The sequence below is a fragment of the Siphateles boraxobius genome, unplaced genomic scaffold, assembly GCF_051911475.1.
Source record: "Siphateles boraxobius isolate OS27281-9 unplaced genomic scaffold, OSU_SipBor_1 66, whole genome shotgun sequence".
In the NCBI taxonomy this organism is placed as follows: domain Eukaryota; kingdom Metazoa; phylum Chordata; class Actinopteri; order Cypriniformes; family Leuciscidae; genus Siphateles; species Siphateles boraxobius.
The window spans coordinates 16,315,118-16,333,143 of NW_027509193.1; the positions used below are offsets into that span (position 1 = coordinate 16,315,118).

The following is an 18,026-nucleotide window of genomic DNA, read 5'->3' on the forward strand; positions in this document are numbered from 1 at the left end:
CTTAAATTGTTATACTGATGTAATTTGTAAAGAAAAAAAGCATATTTTTATAGAAGCATTTTTACTTATGGTCTCAAACTTTTGAACTCCAAATGTGTATCAAATGATACAATAAAATTGAATGATATAAAATATTATAATTTCATTATTATTTTATTTTACACTCAAAAAATTGCATATACTGACACAAGTTGAATATTGGTAACTGACACAATAGGAACCACTTTTGCAAATCAATTTTTAAATCTTTCCCCACCAGAGTTTTTTTTTAAAAGGTTTCCATTTCCATATACCATTTTCAGAAAAGTTTCATGGCCCCCAGAATATTTTGTTGTATGAATATCTGAACATGCAATATATCAAAACAAAACAATATAACAAAACAAATACAGTTTTATTCTAGCTTAAAGGTGCATTCGGCAACTATTTCAACTTAATAAAACTGTTTAAAAATCATTTGGATGGTTTAATAACCTGTTCTGTCGAGAATGGTGACTTTTCCCCCTCCCCCCAGCGTTTCCTAGGCAGAAAACCTACCTTGCAACATGAGGATTAACGTCCCGGTAAGTTGGAAATAGGAAGTCTTGTGAGAAGCGAGAACGAGCGAGAAACACAAAGTGCTTTACGGCAATTTGATATAAACACACACGCCACTCTCAATGTGTATGATGTATTACCCACCTCGGTAGACACAGCTCCACACGATAAAGTTGGCCGGCTCCGATAATAACAAATGCACATGAGCAGTGGTAGAAAGGGGGAGGAGGGTGCCGCAAGTGAGTTTTTTACGACATTGTTGTGAAATATACACCTCACAGCTGTAGGGGGAACTCGTTGAGAAAACATGCGACAACAAAAGTGAAAATCAGCGAAGAAATAGCTAGAGTTGCCGAATGCCCCTTTAATGCATTCTTTTTTTATCAACATTTGAATGTGGGTAAGTTTCATAAAAAGAGCAGTATTTTGAGCAAAAAGCTGAGAAAATCAGGGTTTTCTCAAAGACTACGTCTGGATCGGATTCAGAATGATTAACAAAACATAGATGGAGTAGATTGAGTTCTTTATCACCCCTAATGCTTGCACAGTCCTACAGCGCATCCTGGGTCGACATTTTACTCTGTAACATTAGGCAGTTTTGATTTATTTGCTGTTTAATGTTGATGATCACGTTATTTTATACATATTTTATTTCTGCATCATATTAGCATGTGTTTTTATCCGGAGATTCAGTAATCTTTCAGAAGATGTGTAATAACGCCCTTATTAAAGAGTTAATAAATCAAAAAAAGACTAATTAATTGTCAATATCAAGAGAACTTGTTCTTACCGTTTGCATATGGGTTGACGGTCTTTTTATTCGTCATTACCCGTGCTGTTGCATTGTTTACCTGAGTACAAACAGGAGCTAGTGAGCAAGAACCATACTGAAGCTAAAGCTGTAAATATTGAAATATTGCATGCATTACATAGAAGATTTTCAAAATGATTATAGATCATAACAAACAGTTAAAGAAAAGTGGTAATACATATAAAGCAAAGAAAATATATGCAAAAGTCTCATCATAAAAAGACTCGTCAACATGCGTCATCAAATGATGATCAAGTTGAAGGAGTACATGGAGTAAAGAAAAACAGAAACACAAAATGCACTCAACAAACGAAAGGCATCGAGTATGAGACAGCATGCAGTAGAGAGGGAATGACTAGGTTAAAAGAAAAACAAGAGAGCGTAGGAATGGAAGGAAACAAAAAGTTTGGCATTGTGCAACATACACTAAACCTTCAGAGTTGAGGTACAGTCGTAAAAACAAAGCAACATTTAGCATTCAACACTCCAAGAGCCTTTTGCTTCATCACAAGAATAATAATCAGAAAGGAAAATAAAAAGAAATAATAACGAAAGAAAATCATTCAAGCCGGAAGGACAGCTAACAAAGTATATAAAAAGAGGGTGCATTATTTAACATAATCATGGAGTTCAGAATCTGAGTAGGATGCGCACGATTCAGTTCAATCCAATCAGAGGCTCTCAGGAAGCTAAGTGTTCACTCAAGTAACACGCGTACCAAGAGAAAACAGCATCAAGAACTCAACATCAAGTCAAAAAACAGTCACGAGGTATCAGCGCGGAGTTCGTGAAATGGCAGATGGCTCTCTCCACTTACCATTCGCCGCCATCGCCCGCGTGTGTATGTATTGTTACTGAGTTTGGTGAGGGGCCTACCAGCTACCGTTGGAAAAGGGGGGAAAATGAGAAGGCAAAATAGGCAACATCTTACTGAAAGATGGCACCACGTCACATCCGAAAATAACTCTTAAAAAATTGAAAATAAAAAAGCTGCAAACAAAAAAAGCACAACTGTTAAATGTGAATCGGCTATAAGGATGGCCACTGTCGTTGACTGTAAAGTAGACAACAGTTCTCTTCTAGACTGTGAAGTAAGTTTCATTGTAGCTGTAGATTTAAAAGGCTTGTGTTTGAGAGCAGCCCCGTCTAATAGCAGCGTCTTCAGGCCAATTAACAAATGCTGCTGGCTTTGGGATGCTTTTAGCACAGATCCCTCGTCAACTTTGCAATAAGGCCTCTGGCTATCATCACACAAATGCTGTTTGCACTCTGCCTGATGACTTGCTGCACCCATTTGCTTATTAAGCAAAAATATGCTATGCAAAAGAACAGAGAAGAATCGAATAAACACAAGTGAATGCCAACTAAATCCAACCAATTAGATAACGCGAGCACCGTGGTCTATCTGATTTAAAATCTTAGAATAACTGAAAGACATTAGGGATACAATGGGGGGGAGGGAGGGAGGGGGGGGGGGCTAGTTGGGGGGGAGAGAGGAGCACACGCAGGAAAAGATGAGTGATTCTCTAAAATAGTGAGATGAGAGTGAGGCACACACTGACACACACAACAGAATTATGGATAACATCAAGAAAGACAACAACAAACAAACAAAAATGAATAAAATAAAACAAAAACAAAAACAATTGAGAAGGGAAATATTTGTTACATGCACCTCTATTTTACGACCTTCTACCACCGTGCCGTGTAATTTCTCTCTGGCCCTGTCCGCATCGGCACTATTTTCGAAAGTTACGAAACCAAAACCCTGCATGCAGGTGGGAGAGGGGAGGGGGGAGAACAACATGCACATTATTAATTCAGTCATACACCCAAGAAATCCACTGTGGCTCTACCTCTGCCATTCTCACACACAAAAACAGCTGCTGCTGCTGCTACTGCTGCATTTACCCCCTCTCTCTTTCTCCTCCTCTTTTCTCCTGCACCATGCAAAGCATCGAGATTAACCATAATTTATGGGTTCTGTTAGAACCTCTAAGGAGAAATGAAATACAATAGCACGTCTAAGAACGTAAAGTCACTTAAATGAAATGTAAAAAAAGAGGAAAAACAAAAGCAAACAAAATAGTATACCTTTAATAACAAGTCTTAGAGTAAACATAATCTATTGGGAAAAAGTGGAATAAAATAAACACTGTCATTTAAAAGTCTATAATGCAACATAAAGAAAAGTCATTATAAAAGAAAAAACAACTCATAAGACAAATGATAAAGGATTGTGAACTAAAGAACTTGTTAACATGCATCATTATCTCCCCCAGCTGGAACAGAAGAACATAATTCATATTTCAATAAAGAAAATTGTTTGTGCAAAGGAATGATGCTAAGTGTCATAACACTGAATAACGCTGTCAATTACAGAGCTCAGTGGAGAATGTTCTTCATTTGACACCATAACAGAACAAAGACAAGTGCCAAACACATTTCCACACACTCCATTGAACAGGGCACTAATAACTCTAGCACAGCAGCTGATATGAGATTGCATTACATACGTTAACATGACTACAACAAGCATTTATTCTGTACAATACAGATACTGATTCATCATTGGATTCTTTCCCTTTTTAAATAAACATGGTGTTCATTTAAGCCTCTAAACTCACTGCACTGTTCTGATTGGTCTAAGAATATGAGCATGCAAAGGAAGTAAGTCACACACGTACCTTTGATCCTCGTTCATTAAATATGATTTCAACATCTAAGATTTTACCAAATTGCTGGAAAGAGAACAGAACACAAATCAGACATACATACAGACACACATTGTCTAAATTTGATTGGACATGTAAACTCACTTTCTAATTTCAAAAACATTTACTTAATCTAGGTGTATCAAGCTACACGTTTTAAATGTTATTTTAATCCATCTAAAAATCACCAATTGTTCATATTCAATTTTAATGGATCATTTATTATCAATTTATTTGAAAAGAAAAGAAAAGACACGAAAATTTAGTTGTTTGAAGCTCTTTTTGATTTTGACTTAAAATAAATAATTATACACAATTCAAAAGTTTGGGGTTGGTAAGATTTATTTTTTAAACAAGTTTCTTATGCTCACCAAAGGTACAAAAATACAGTGACATTGTGAAATATTATTACAATTTAAAATACCTCTTTTGTATTTTAAAATAAATAAACTTAAAATAAATAAATGTAATTTATTCCTGTGATGCAAATCATATTTTTCAGCATAATTACTCATGTCTTCAGTGTTATTTGCTGCTCAAGAAACATTTAATATTTATTATAAATGTTGAAAACAGCGGTGCTGCTTAATATCTTTATTGGAACCTTGATCGTTTTTTTTCAGGATTCTTTGATGAATAGAAAGTGAATAGACAGCATTTATTTGAAACAGAAATGCATTGTAACAATGTAAATGTATTGTAACGTTTTTACTGTCACGTTGGATCATTTTAATGCATCCTTGCAGAATAAAAGTATTCATTTATTTAAAAAATAAAATAAAATCCTACTAACCCCAAACTATGCATATTTTTGTTTCATTCAATATTCAAAGAAATCCTTCAGTTATGCCCTATGGTGCTACCAAAACAAGACTAGACCCAGATTACACAAACTTCAAATATGGGGCATGCAGTAGGACAGCACGTTAACACATGCCTCACACACCTGTGCTGCACGGTGAGAGAGAAAGAGAGAAAACAGGTACTTACGCCAAACATTTGCCTGAGGTCTGGATCTCTAAACCTGAAGGGGATATTAGAGACGTGGAGCCTCTTGGGCTGCGATTTGTTTTCTGTGTTTTCAGATGACTGTGTTTGCTGTTGGCTGTCTGTCTGTGCTGAATCGTCTGTCTGCTGTGTGAGGAAAAAAGGGAAAGAAATCAGGGAATATCAGTTAGTAAGCCTGGCAAATTTTGATGCGCCAACTGTAAATAATCTCAACAAGCGAAGATGCTGTCTTTGCACACAGGTGTCTGCCGCACCACTGATGTGCTTTTCGACTTGGTCCATTGCAGTGCTGCAGTCAGAATGTACAGTCTATCGTGCCTGTACCTCCAGGCGCTCCCACGGAGCCAGACCCAAAGCTTTGTTTTAACAATATAGCTGGTGAAAACTTTTACCACCTGTTCCTGCCTCCCTTTCTCAGGCAGATTTGAAAAACATATGTACAGCACGCACACACAAAACGAGGCGTAGTTTGTAATGCGGTGTTTGCAGGGGTTGGGGCAGTGGGTGGCAGCTGTGGGTGATATATGACATGGCTGCTTCACTATATCTTGCTTTCTCTCGCTTTTTCTCTGGCCACGCATGACTGCTGGCTGCTCCCTGCAACTGTGTGCCTCTCAGCCTGGACTGCTGCCTGGGAGAGAAAATGGCTTAGCCCTGGGTGTGTGTGTGTGTGTGTGTGTGTGTGTGTGATTCTGTATTTGTATGACTTAGCTAGAGAGAGTATTACATTGGGAGACTTAACTTTCTATTTTTCTCCCATGTGTACGTTTGTGTGTCAGTGGGCAACTTCCAAATGGCATTTTTGAGCCCTTAAAGGAACAGTTTAACCAAAAAAATACATTTCTGCAATCATGTTGTTCCAAACCAGACTTTCGAGAAATGTTATTTCATTATAAATTGAACTGTTTTCTATTTTATAATATATTTGAAAATGTCATGTGATATCAAAGCTGAATTTTCAGCATCATTACTCCAGTCTTCAGTGTCACATGATCCTTCAGAAATCATAATGATATGCTGATTTGCAGCTCAAGTAACATTTCTTATTGTTATCATTGTTGAAAACAGTTGTGCTGCATAATGTTTTTGTGGAAACTGTAATTTCTTTTTTTCAGCATTCTATGGTAAAAGAACAGCATTTATTTTAAATATATATTTTTGTAACAAATATATTTTTGTTTACTTCTGATCAATTTAATGCACGCTTGCTGAACATTTTAATTTATTTAAAAAAATATCTACAACTTGAAAGGTAGTGTATACCCTTTTAAAGTCATATGTTATCTTTGTGTGATGAACATATTAAAATGTAAGCCTTTACTCACTTATAATACTATTAAATATACGTTATTATTTATTTATAATATTCCTCTTTGATGTTAACCACAGTGATTGGATCATTGAATCAGTCAAACTCGAGAACTGAATCATTCTAAATCATGAATGAATCATTCAGGCCAATTTTGTGAGCTGAATCAAGTGATTAATTTAAACGATCCCGTTCAAAAGAATAATTTATTCACAATGAATGATTCTGCTCTCGTGAATATGCATTTTATTTTTCACCTCACCAAACTTGTCTCTGCCCTTTGGAGTGAGGCCATAGTGGTGCTCTCTCGAATGTAATTCACCCATTATGTGTGTTAGTATGAGCATGTTCACATGTATGTGAATTTATGTGCATTTATTTCTTTTGTAGCGCTTGAGAAAGGGAAGCGGAGGTTCTGCCTCGAGCCTGCAGTTATGCCCAGAGATATTTTTTAAACTTTCTGCTTGCTGCAGCTGTCCTGTCATGCTTCAAGCGCTCTGGAAATCATATTGTCTGGAACAAAAGAATGACTGAGTCCCAGTGTAACAACTGCCTCTCTGACATTACAGATGCTCAAGACTGTTAAAGCAAGCTTCACTGGAAATACTGGCAACGGAACGGACCGTGTGTCTGTGTGCGTGTGGCATTGTTATTTAAATCAGGCAGTGCTCAGGGCGACTCTGACAAAAGCGGCAACAGAAAGTTAAAAAAAAGCAAAGCTCATGAAGAATAAAGAACAGCTTGCTGGGACTGTAAATATGAATATCGTGTCATCATAATGTTTGTACAGGGTACGATATACCCACCCGACTGAAATGCAAGGGTGGGGGGAAAACATGAGAGAGCACTTGAAAAATACTAGTCTTTCAATACATGAAAGGCTGCAGAAAAAAAAATCTGTCTTGTGTTATTACAAGTCATAAACAAAAGAACACCCACTCCTCAAGGCAGAGTACAAAGAAAAACGGAAGATAAAACGCTAAAGCAGTGTAGTAAACCATCCAATGTAAAACTGACAAGATGTGCCCCGTCTTTATTGCTTTAACAAAATTGCACTTTTCCTATTGCGGGAGGCTCCGTTTAATGGTGTCGTGAGGCAAGCGGCCCTCAGCAGAAGAGACAACTGGGGTGTTATAATTGGAAATATGCTTTTCCATTTACTGCTCTTTCAATAAAGGTATAGGAAGGAATGCAGCGGGTCTTTAGGTTGAGGCACGGCGCGGTCGGCAGCCATATGTGCGGTTTTAGAGATCTCATTTCATGGTCCGTGCATATGGCTGCCTTAATGGCTCAATTAATTGATTCCGAAATCAATTAATCGATTCGCCCCTGTCTAGTAGCCGTGGGGAGCCGGAGGCCACGGTGACTGATCTCAGGGTGATGGGATGAGACGGGGGAGAAGGAAGAAATCTATAGAACTAAAATAGGGGCCAGGGGCAGAAGCGAAACACATTTTGAATCACATTCACAGTGTGTGTTGAAATATTCGGGCATCTAACTTGCCTTGAAATCCAGCTTTCATTATTCAAACATGCAATGCACAATACGATACTTCCAATCCTGACAAATCACGATCGATTCCAAAGCGGCCTAAAAAAAAGAAGAAAGTCCTCTGTGGCTATTTCTATGGAGCCAGAGATTGTGTTGCTCCCTGTAGGGAGGAAAGGTGAGGGAAAGATGGAGCGATAAGGACAGGAATGTGAGGGAGGACAGCGGTTCAGCCTGGGAGACCTACTCAATTACTGATTGGGGACTCACAGAGTTGTGAGTGTTTACCATTCATTGATCTCACACTGAGTGCTAAACGGCAAACAGTGACAGGGCTGCCGGTGTGTGCTCTGAGCACACACACACACACACACACACACACACACACACACACACACACACACACACACACACACACACACACACACACACACACACACACACACACACACACACACACACACACACACACACACACACACACACACACACACACACACACACACACACACACACACACACACACACACACACACACACACACACACACACACACACACACACACACACACACACACACACACACACACATACACACACACACACACACACTCACAGCCGCTGGAGTTTAAGAGCCCACACGGACACACATATGGCAGCGCTGGACACAAAAAGATAACCTCACAGTGAGGGCTTGGAGTATAAAGTGCCTTCAAAATATTTTCCTTTCCGAGGAATTGTTCAGTGTGGGGGAATGTGTAATAATTGCATAAACCGTCATTGATCCATAAGGGAGCTTTTGTGTAATAATGTGTTGTACATTTCATAAAAAAGTGAATAAGGGATAAATATTCCATATTTAATTTATGTATATATGTATATGTATGTATGTATGTATGTATGTATGTGTGTGTGTGTGTGTGTGTGTGTGTGTGTGTGACATTTTTCTTCATGAAATGTTTATTTAGTAGAATATATATGTTTGTGTACATAAATATAAATATAAATATAAATATAAATATATATACGGCCAGTAACCTACTTAACCTAAAAGGAGTGGAATGTTTATCATTCCTTTCTCGGAACAATTCTGGGATGTGTGCCAGGTAAAAATATAGCCTGTGTGTGTGTGAGTGTGTATAGCATGCATACGGCTGACAGTTTACATAGCGTGCCATCTGTGCCGCATTCTTTTCACTGGCAGAGGACTTCAACATGGAGGGAAAAACAATAACAAACAGTAAAAAAAAAGGCTTCCAGTTAATCTTTTTTGGTATCAAAGGATTCATTAATAGTCGTTCATTATAACAGACGCATATTTTGCTGGAATGTTGGTTTTACATGAGCAGAAAAATAAAAACCAAGCATTTGGGAAAGATAAACCAACCAAAGCCACAGCGCTCAGTGCTTCAGAGTGCTGCAAGCTCATTTGCGAAGACGTTCTCATGCACAAACAACTGCACAATAGCTCAGAGGTACAACACTGAGGGTTTCCTGCACTCAGTGAACCGCAGAGGCAAAAAAAGACAGATAACGTACATCAGCAATGATGCCATTTTAAGATGTGCTATTTTCAGCACAGCAACATTACTAGGATGAAACGCAGTAGCTGTCTAAGTCAACCTCCACTATCATCTGTGCGTCTACAACCATCCGTCGACCCCAAAAAGCTGCACCAGAGGGGTTGAGAGGGGGACGTTCTGCAAGATGTCTGCCCTCTTGCCGGTACGGCCCAGTCCACACGTGCCCTCCCTTAAGGAAATCAGCTCTCACTCTGTCTGGATGAGGATGGGCACGCCGGGGCCGTCTCTCTCGGGACCACATCGGGGAAGGCGGCCAATGAAGCACGACAGGAGTCAGAGCAGCAAGCCGACATATTGAGCTGACATCCACACCATTTGTGAAACATCCTTTATTTAGAAAAAAACTGAGAAAATAATCAACAGATTTCAAACAAATTTGAGACCAAATAAACCACTCATCTTTCTGAAGTGACACTATCCAGTAGCGAAAGGTCACTTGAGAGGAAGCAGTACCTGCATGTCACTGCGATTGACTGATTACAGTCAATGAGATAATGCCTGGCTATCATGTTCACACAGTGCCCGCAAACCACCTTAATGGGTCAAACTGGAGGCAATGGACGGGCTAATTACAGAGTAAACAGCTCACCCACTCCGACATCACCATTTTCTGTATTGTCCGAAACTAAATGAACTTAAAATGATCTGTGAGTGGGCTGGTTTTAACAACCACTCAGGTCGGTTAAATTAAAGGTCCACCTCTGCGTAATGCGTGTGACCATCATTACACCCGTGGTGTTTACTGAGAATCTGATGACTAATGTCCTGAAATGAAGGTGACAATTAATAATAACAGCCATAACAAAACTGCTGAAATTAAATTTATCTTAATCTTTGTTAACATTAGTTTATAAAAATACAAACTGTTCATTGTTTGTTCATGTGAGTTCACAGTGGATTAACTAATGTTAACAAATACAACTTTTGATTTGATTGATTTATTAGTAAATGTTCAAATTAACATGAACTAAGTTTAATAAATGCTGTATAAGTGTTTTTTATACTTAGTTTATGTTAACTTAAGTAGTTAACTAATGTTAACTAACGAAACCTTACTGTAAAGTGTCACCCATTTTACAATAAGTTTAAATTCATTAACATTATCACGTCATAAGGTATAATAAACTAAAAAGAAACATTTCATTACAGCATTTATCAATTTAGGATAATGTTAATATATAAATAACCAATTGCTCATTATTATATCTAAACAATTGTTAATTTGAGAAACTTCATATGCTAAAAATGTATTAGTATACACTGCTGTTCAAAAGTTTGGTGTCGGCTGTTTTTTGAAAGAAGTCTCTTATACTCAACGACGTTTCATCAAAAATGTAGTAAAAAATCAGTAATATTGTGAAATATTAATACAATTTAAAATAACTGTTTTCTATTTGAATATATTTTAAAATGTAATTTTTTCCTGTGATGGTAAAGCTGAATTTTCAGCATCATTACTCCAGTCTTCAGTGTCACATGATCCTTCAGAAATCATTCTAATATGATGATTTGATGCTCAAGAAACATTTATTATTATTATTATCAATGTTGAAAAGAGTTGTGCTGCTTTATAATTTTGTAAAAGCCAAAAACAGCATTTATTAGAAAAAAATAAAAATAAAAATCTTTTATATCATTGTAAATGTCTTTACTGGCACTTTTGTGTCACGTTTTCCTGTCATATACAACATATTTAAAGGGATAGTTCACCAAAAAATTTTAAATTCTGTCATTAATTTCTCTCCCTCATGTCGTTCCAAACCCATAAGACTTTTTTTCATCTTCGGGACACAAATGAAGATATTTTAAAGAAATCTAAGAGATATCTGTCCCTCCATTTATTGTAAAGCCTAAATTTAAAAATGTAATCTGTTCATCATAAAAAGCGATCATGTCTCTTCAGAAAACTTTGACTAAACCACTCAAATCATATTCGTCTGCTAAATGAATAAATGTAAATGTATGGATTAGTTTTACGATCTCTTTATGAACTTTTTCAAGCATCAAAGTGATAGTTGCATAGCTGTTAACAGGGGCACAGAATGCTTTTAGATTTAATTAAAATATCTTAATTTGTGTTTTCAAAGATGAACGAAAGTCTTACAGGTTTGGAATAACACGAGGGTGAGTAATTAATGACACAAATTTTCATTTTTGGGTGAACTAACCCTTTAATCCTTGCTGAATAAAAGTCTTAAAGGGGCATTCGGCAACTCTAGCAATTTCTTCGCTCATTTTCACTTTTGTTGTTGCATGTTTTCTCAACGAGCTCCCCCTACAGCTTTGAGGCGTATATTTCACAACAATGTCGTAAAAAAACTCACTTGCGGCACCCTCCTCCCCCTTTCTACCACTGCTCATGTGCATTTGTTATTATAGGAGCCGGCCAGCTTTATCGTGTGGAGCTGTGTCTAACGAGGTGGGTAGGAACGCCTAGGAACGTTGTGGGGGGGTTTGGGTGGTGGGGTGGGGGGGTGGGGGTAGGGAGTCACCATTCTCACCAGAACAGGTTATTAAACCATCCAAATGATTTCTTAACGGTTTTATTAAGCTGAAATAGTTGCCGAAAGCCCCTTTAATTTCTTTGAAAAAAAAAAATTAATGACCTCAATCTTTTGAACAGTAGTTTATGTAGAAATTAACATTAACCTAGATGAATAAATGTATTGTTCATTGTTAGCTCATGTTAGCAATTGCATCAACTAATGTTAACAAACAGAAATGTATTGTAAAACATTACTACAAAGATATATTATTGTTTGCTTTTGGAAAGTAAATACTGTTCCATATGCATTCATGAAATCCACCACAAGCTCTCTCACACTGACCACTGAGAATGTGGCACTGCGCTCTGTCAAAACAGCAATGAAAATCATCAATTATCGTATTAAAACGTTTCTCTGGGAGCTGATTGGTTATCACCTCCTCCAACAAACAAAGAAAATATGAGAATGAGGGAAGATGAGAATGAGGGAAGTATCACAGTCTAGGCCTCTTTTGTTTGTAGATGAAGGATCAGTTTGAGGAACGACTTGGATCTAAAAACAGCTCCAGCCAGATGAGGTCATAGCTTTGGATGTCTGTAAAGTTTTGCTTTCTCTAGGCTCATAAAGTGAAGGAAAGAGACTGATAGAGAGAAAGAGAGAGAGAGAGAGAGAGAGAGAGAGAGAGAGAGAGAGAGAGAGAGAGAGAGAGAGAGAGAAAGAGAGAGAGAGAGAGAGGGGGGGGAGGGGGGATAATGGCTTTTCCAGATGTGGTTTTGCTCCCTTCTGCTCTGGCACTAGAAAAGAAATTTGAACGCTAAGGTAGGATAGGCAATGAAAATCTGGCCGCTGTTCGCAAGAAAGCTCATATTTTCCTTCAAATCATCAGTAAAACTGTTTAAACATTTTGTCTGTTTAGCAAATGGTCTAATTATGGGATACAAAAGGAGTTTCTCCTAAAAAGGAATGGGTCACCCCAAAATTAAACTTCTATCATCATTTTTCTCCCCCTCACGTCAATCCAAACATGCATGCTTTAATCCCCCCTCCCCCATGCAACACAAAAGTAGACATTTTTGAAGATTTGTTGCACATCTTGTGCCATACAAACTAGTGAACACATTTAATGCTTAATTTTAACATATTTTAAAATGACTAGCATTAATAGGGTGATAATACATATTATTAGGGGAAATAAATACAGATTGTTGTAGAATATATAAAATACATCTGATATCATCAAATTACAAAATCCCAGTCAAAGGGATACATCTGAATTATATGAGTTCTTTACATAACGCTATGAATTATACACAGGCCTATATTACAATAAACTAACAATTCACACTGAATGATTCTACTCAACTGACCTATAGGTTATGATGAATAATGAAGTTTTAAATGTATTATTATATAAGAACTCTAATATAATATTTTATAATATTTATCAAATGAAAAAAACCTACATAATTTAAATAAATCACTGAGTCCACAATTAACAAATAGACAGTCTATTGAAGCCAAATAATAGCTTTGCATGAGGAACAGACCAACATTTTACAGCTCACGTCATGAGCGTGAGAAAGTAATGACATAACTTTGATTTTTAGGAAAACTATTCTTTTAATAAACCAAATTCTCCAGCGACTTCTTGTTACTGTGCAGAATTGCGCTGAATCGTACAATTTTAGAACAGAAAACTTTCTTGAAATTATTTTAAAAACCTAGAGGGAAAACCTCTCCAAACTAAATTCAGCGAGAGCACTTTGTACTCTGAGTAAGTGAAATAACACAAAGATAGTCAATTATTCATGGAAATGCCCTGAAACATATGAAATATTAAGGCAGGCTACAGCACTGATGTCCTTGGAGGGCAGATCACGGAGGGCACCTCAATCCACAGCACAATCCATAAAACCTGAACCGTGACCAGCAATGCCATCAAGAAGAGTCGGAGATCGAGAAAGCGAGAAAGAGAGAGATATTCTGTAGAGAGCGGCGCTTACTGTGGCTGTGCCGGAGACCGACTGTACGCTGTTGTCTGGTCCGCTGGGCTCACTGTGCGTCTGGGCAGGGGGGTACATGTTCAGGGTGTGCTCTGCCACGGGGGTCTGGCCCGGGTACTCTGGAGTCGGGTGAGGATGGGACGGCGTGTACTCAGCAGGAATGCCGTTCTGAGGGGGAGCGAACTGGGCCGATGGGTAAGGCTGGGCCATGGTTTCTGGGGGTGCTGGGGCGTCTTGATTACCCTGAAAAAACAGAGAACAACAGCAAAATATTAGCGACATTATAGCATAGTTCACTAAATGACAGTTCACACGCCAGTTTCACAACCATGGGCGTTCGTTTATAGTTATTTTAGCTGCAACAACAGCTATTTATTGCAAACGTATTATTTTATAAATCTAATCTTTGTAAAATAAATGCTTTGTGTGAGTGGTGGGGATTTTGAGTCATCTTAGTTTTTTCAAATCCACCAAAAATAGATTAATTCAGATTCATTCACCGACCCTTCATGCAGGTTACATAGTTACAGCAGGAGATAGTGACAAGTAACTCATAACTTTGAGTCCAGAAAGAGTGTTCAAACATCCTGCAAACTTGTTTACATTTTAGTCATATTGGCTTAAGACTTACTACTGCACTGTTATTTTAAATATGTTCATGAAAATATTTTGAAAAATATTCATGAAAATGCTTTATCCTTGTGTTTGATGGATAATCAGTCTAATGGATATTTTGTTTCTATAATTCAGTATAGTTCATTATTCGTTAAGTTACTCAAATAAGTTATTATTCACATTTTCATTGGTATTCAGCCTGACGTTGGATCATGGGAATTACTCTCATTCGGACAAAAGAGGTCAGACATGATTCTATACTTGGTTTTATGTATCCAACATGCTCATTATGTCCTCATACATTTGGTCCATATTTGAGGTCCACATACACAAGCTTCATCTACCATCATCCGTGCTCTCTGTGTGTTGAACTATTAGCGAAGCACACGCTCAGCTTCAGACACAAGTTCTTTCATACAGCTGGGCCAATTAAATTACAGTGTTAGCATGCACCGGACCGACAACAAATGAACAAGCACACCCACAGACAAATGCTTTCCGTACACAACGCTTATCAGACCTTTATCTCGAGCTTTCTTATTTGATCAGGACCAATTCATCCACCTCTTAGCACCCAGATTATCCACTTATGCATGGAGACATCTATAGACCTCGCACACCAAATCTACGCTAAACCACAACTTTGCAAGCCGTGCACGAGAGACCAAAAAGCCACCTAAATTAGCGTTCGCTATCAATAAACAACGGCAAATTAGCAGAATGAAAACACACAACAAACTTGGGTCAAATGATGCACGACAGCACAGGTAATGGGGAAATTTCATGAAAAATTCATTCATCTGAATGGCTGTGTGGAATTGACGTGGATACTATTTGTTTCAACCTTAGGTGATGGTACAGTACCTTTCTTTATTTGTCTGGATTTTGTATAAACAGATGGTGTTTTTGTTCTGTAAAGCCATCTGGAAAATTGTATTGCTCAGAGGCCAGTGTTATTTAATATTATTTCTCAAGTATAGTATAATTCATATTTTTAAATTAGCTTTTATTTTTATATTTTCAGTTTTTAGTAAATTGTAAAATGTGCTATTGTATTTGAAAAAAACATACGTATAGCTTTATTTCAGTTTTTCAAGTTTTCCATCAAATATAGATTTTTTTTGTTGTTGTTGTATTTTAGTTTTATTTCAGATAATGAAAACTTTAAAAAAATAGTTTTAATAACAACATGGTCAGAAGTGACAAATGTCAATAGTTAACATACATACAAGTATAGATGTATAGCCATAATGAGTGTGGATAGTGTAGCTCAGATTAGGCATTGGGAGAATTTGAAGAGAAGTGTTTGCATTCATTTCTTTGACTTTAAGAAAGACTTTCAGTGTGCTCATATTTCTCAAGATACCAAAGAAACACATTTTAGGAGAAAAATCAGAGAAGCAGGTGACTTCATCCAAAAATGAAAATTATGTCATCATTTACTCACCCTCATGTCATGACTTAGACTTTCTTCTGCAGAAACAAACGTTTTTGAAAATTACTTTTGTCCATACAATGAAAGTTAATATGGATGCCATTGGACAACATCTGATTGAACCGAAGACAGAAAGTCTTACAGGTTTGGAATTATATGAGGGTTAGTAAATTATGACAGTATTTTCATTTTTGGGTGAACTATTCCTTTAAGAAAGTATATGGAGACAATTTTTTAGACAGCTTTAAGAAAAAAATTCTGTTCGCTCTCCATTTATTCTTACTGCAGTCTAGGAGAAATGATTGAGATATTAAAGAGATCGAATTGGTTATTTTCCATTCTTACAGGAGGAAACACTTCGTGACACACTTCATACACACAAATTCACATCTTCTCCATGCCAAACCATGAGTTATGTAGGCAGAGAGATCCCAGCGCCCACAGGCCTGTTGAGAACACACTCTGACACAGGACAACTGCACATTATAAAAAGAGCAAAATACACTCTGCCACCACTTTCTCTCCTCTGACCACAATGCCACACTACACAGAAACACCCCCTACGTACAAAGCGTAGGATAAAAGGAGAAAAAGTCCACAGCTCTATCTGTGATTTAAATGAGTATTCCAGTCTAAAATTTAAATCTGTCTTCACTCACTCTCATGTTGTTCCAAACCCATATGATTTTCCTATACAACAGCATATGATGTGTGAGGGACATGTATGTATAGTGTGTATGTGTATAGTGTACAGTACATGTATAGTGATGCCATATCCATGAACAGTTCTTTTAAATCAAATCTTTTCAATGAATAAGTTGCTATGTTTTGGAAAACTGGACTAAATAATTTGTTCAAGTTTACCTCACTGTCTCAGTGATCTGGTTGCCCACTGGAGTGGAAGGCAATAAATGAAAACTGGGTTTCGAATTACCTACTAGTAGTGAAAATTGACATTTTAGAAAGATTATACGGTCATATGGACCACATTTAGGATACCTTTATGGTACTTCTGCATCATGTTTTATGCTTAACAGCTCCAGTACGGCTAAGTCATGGGTTCGATCCCCAAGAAATGTATGAACTAATAAAAAGGTATACCTTGAATGCAAGTCACTTTGGATAAAAGCATCTGCCAAATCTGTAAATGCAAATACTGAAAAGAGTGGCCAGGATGTTCTTCAAAAATTCACCTTTTGCATTCCCCAGAAGTCAGTCACACGGCTTTGGAATAACGTGTAAATAATGACAGGATTTTCATTCTTGGCAAGTTGAATGAGCCGAGAAGAGCCAGGAGGGAAGCCGCAACTTGCTACTCTGTAAAAGGGACCTTGTAAAAAAAATCCCTGCTGTTCCTTAAGCAGATGTTACACACATCACGCTGTTTTCCATTAACACCATCAGCACTTCGCATAGCACATTAATATTCAAGAGCGGGCACACCACGCCATAATTAGACTATCATTTGATCAGGAGTGCTAAACTCTTTATACACAAGTGTCAAAGACGTTAAGGGGAGGGTGGAAGGAAAGTTAGAGTAAAGACAGTGGTGCTTCTCCGTGGTGTGGGAAGACCCTGACGGTGCAAGTCTGCTAGGAGCTCTAAATTTGCGGTCATTGTAGTCGTGCCGTCGCTGAGATTTTTTGGAGGCCCTCGTAAAATTGCTGTTGGCAAACACTGGGAGAAAAAATGCGATGGCAGACAGTCAGCCTTAGCTAAACGCTTTGGCCTCCACCCTAATGAGAACCACATTTGGAGGACTGAAATATGTTTTACGTGGCAGCGCACTGGATTCATCACTTGCTCGGCTTCCAGGCGAACACTTAAGCATACGCAGCTATAAAAAAGTGGCTATGTTAGGGTAAGGAGCTTTTTACAACACTTTGCAAATATAATTTTGCACACAACGAGACTACTCCTACCTCACTCCCGTAGGCAAGAAGTCGCTCTAAATTCTGCATGTACGCGAATAGACGCAGCTCACGGTCACGATGAGTTCAACCGCATGCTAATGCCTTAAAAATGATGGAAAGCCAG

At 37.8% G+C, this 18,026-nt stretch overlaps 1 protein-coding gene across 12 annotated transcripts in view; it reads right to left on the reverse strand.

Moving 5' to 3' along the window:
* The window catches only part of rbfox1 (RNA binding fox-1 homolog 1), a 158,156-nt gene that overhangs the window by 32,331 nt on the left and 107,799 nt on the right, over nucleotides 1-18,026 (reverse strand). For 11 of the 12 annotated variants that reach the window (XM_077212596.1, XM_077212591.1, XM_077212588.1 and 8 more), the window contains exons 2-6: nucleotides 13,940-14,182; nucleotides 5,053-5,196; nucleotides 4,036-4,089; nucleotides 3,024-3,116; nucleotides 1,328-1,388 (exon numbers count right to left, since the gene is read on the reverse strand). In XM_077212596.1, coding sequence (XP_077068711.1) covers nucleotides 1,328-1,388; nucleotides 3,024-3,116; nucleotides 4,036-4,089; nucleotides 5,053-5,196; nucleotides 13,940-14,182 — 595 coding nt within the window. Of the gene's footprint in view, nucleotides 1-1,327; nucleotides 1,389-3,023; nucleotides 3,117-4,035; nucleotides 4,090-5,052; nucleotides 5,197-13,939; nucleotides 14,183-17,182; nucleotides 17,270-18,026 lie in introns of those variants that run through there. The other variant, XM_077212594.1, reaches the window with a different exon arrangement.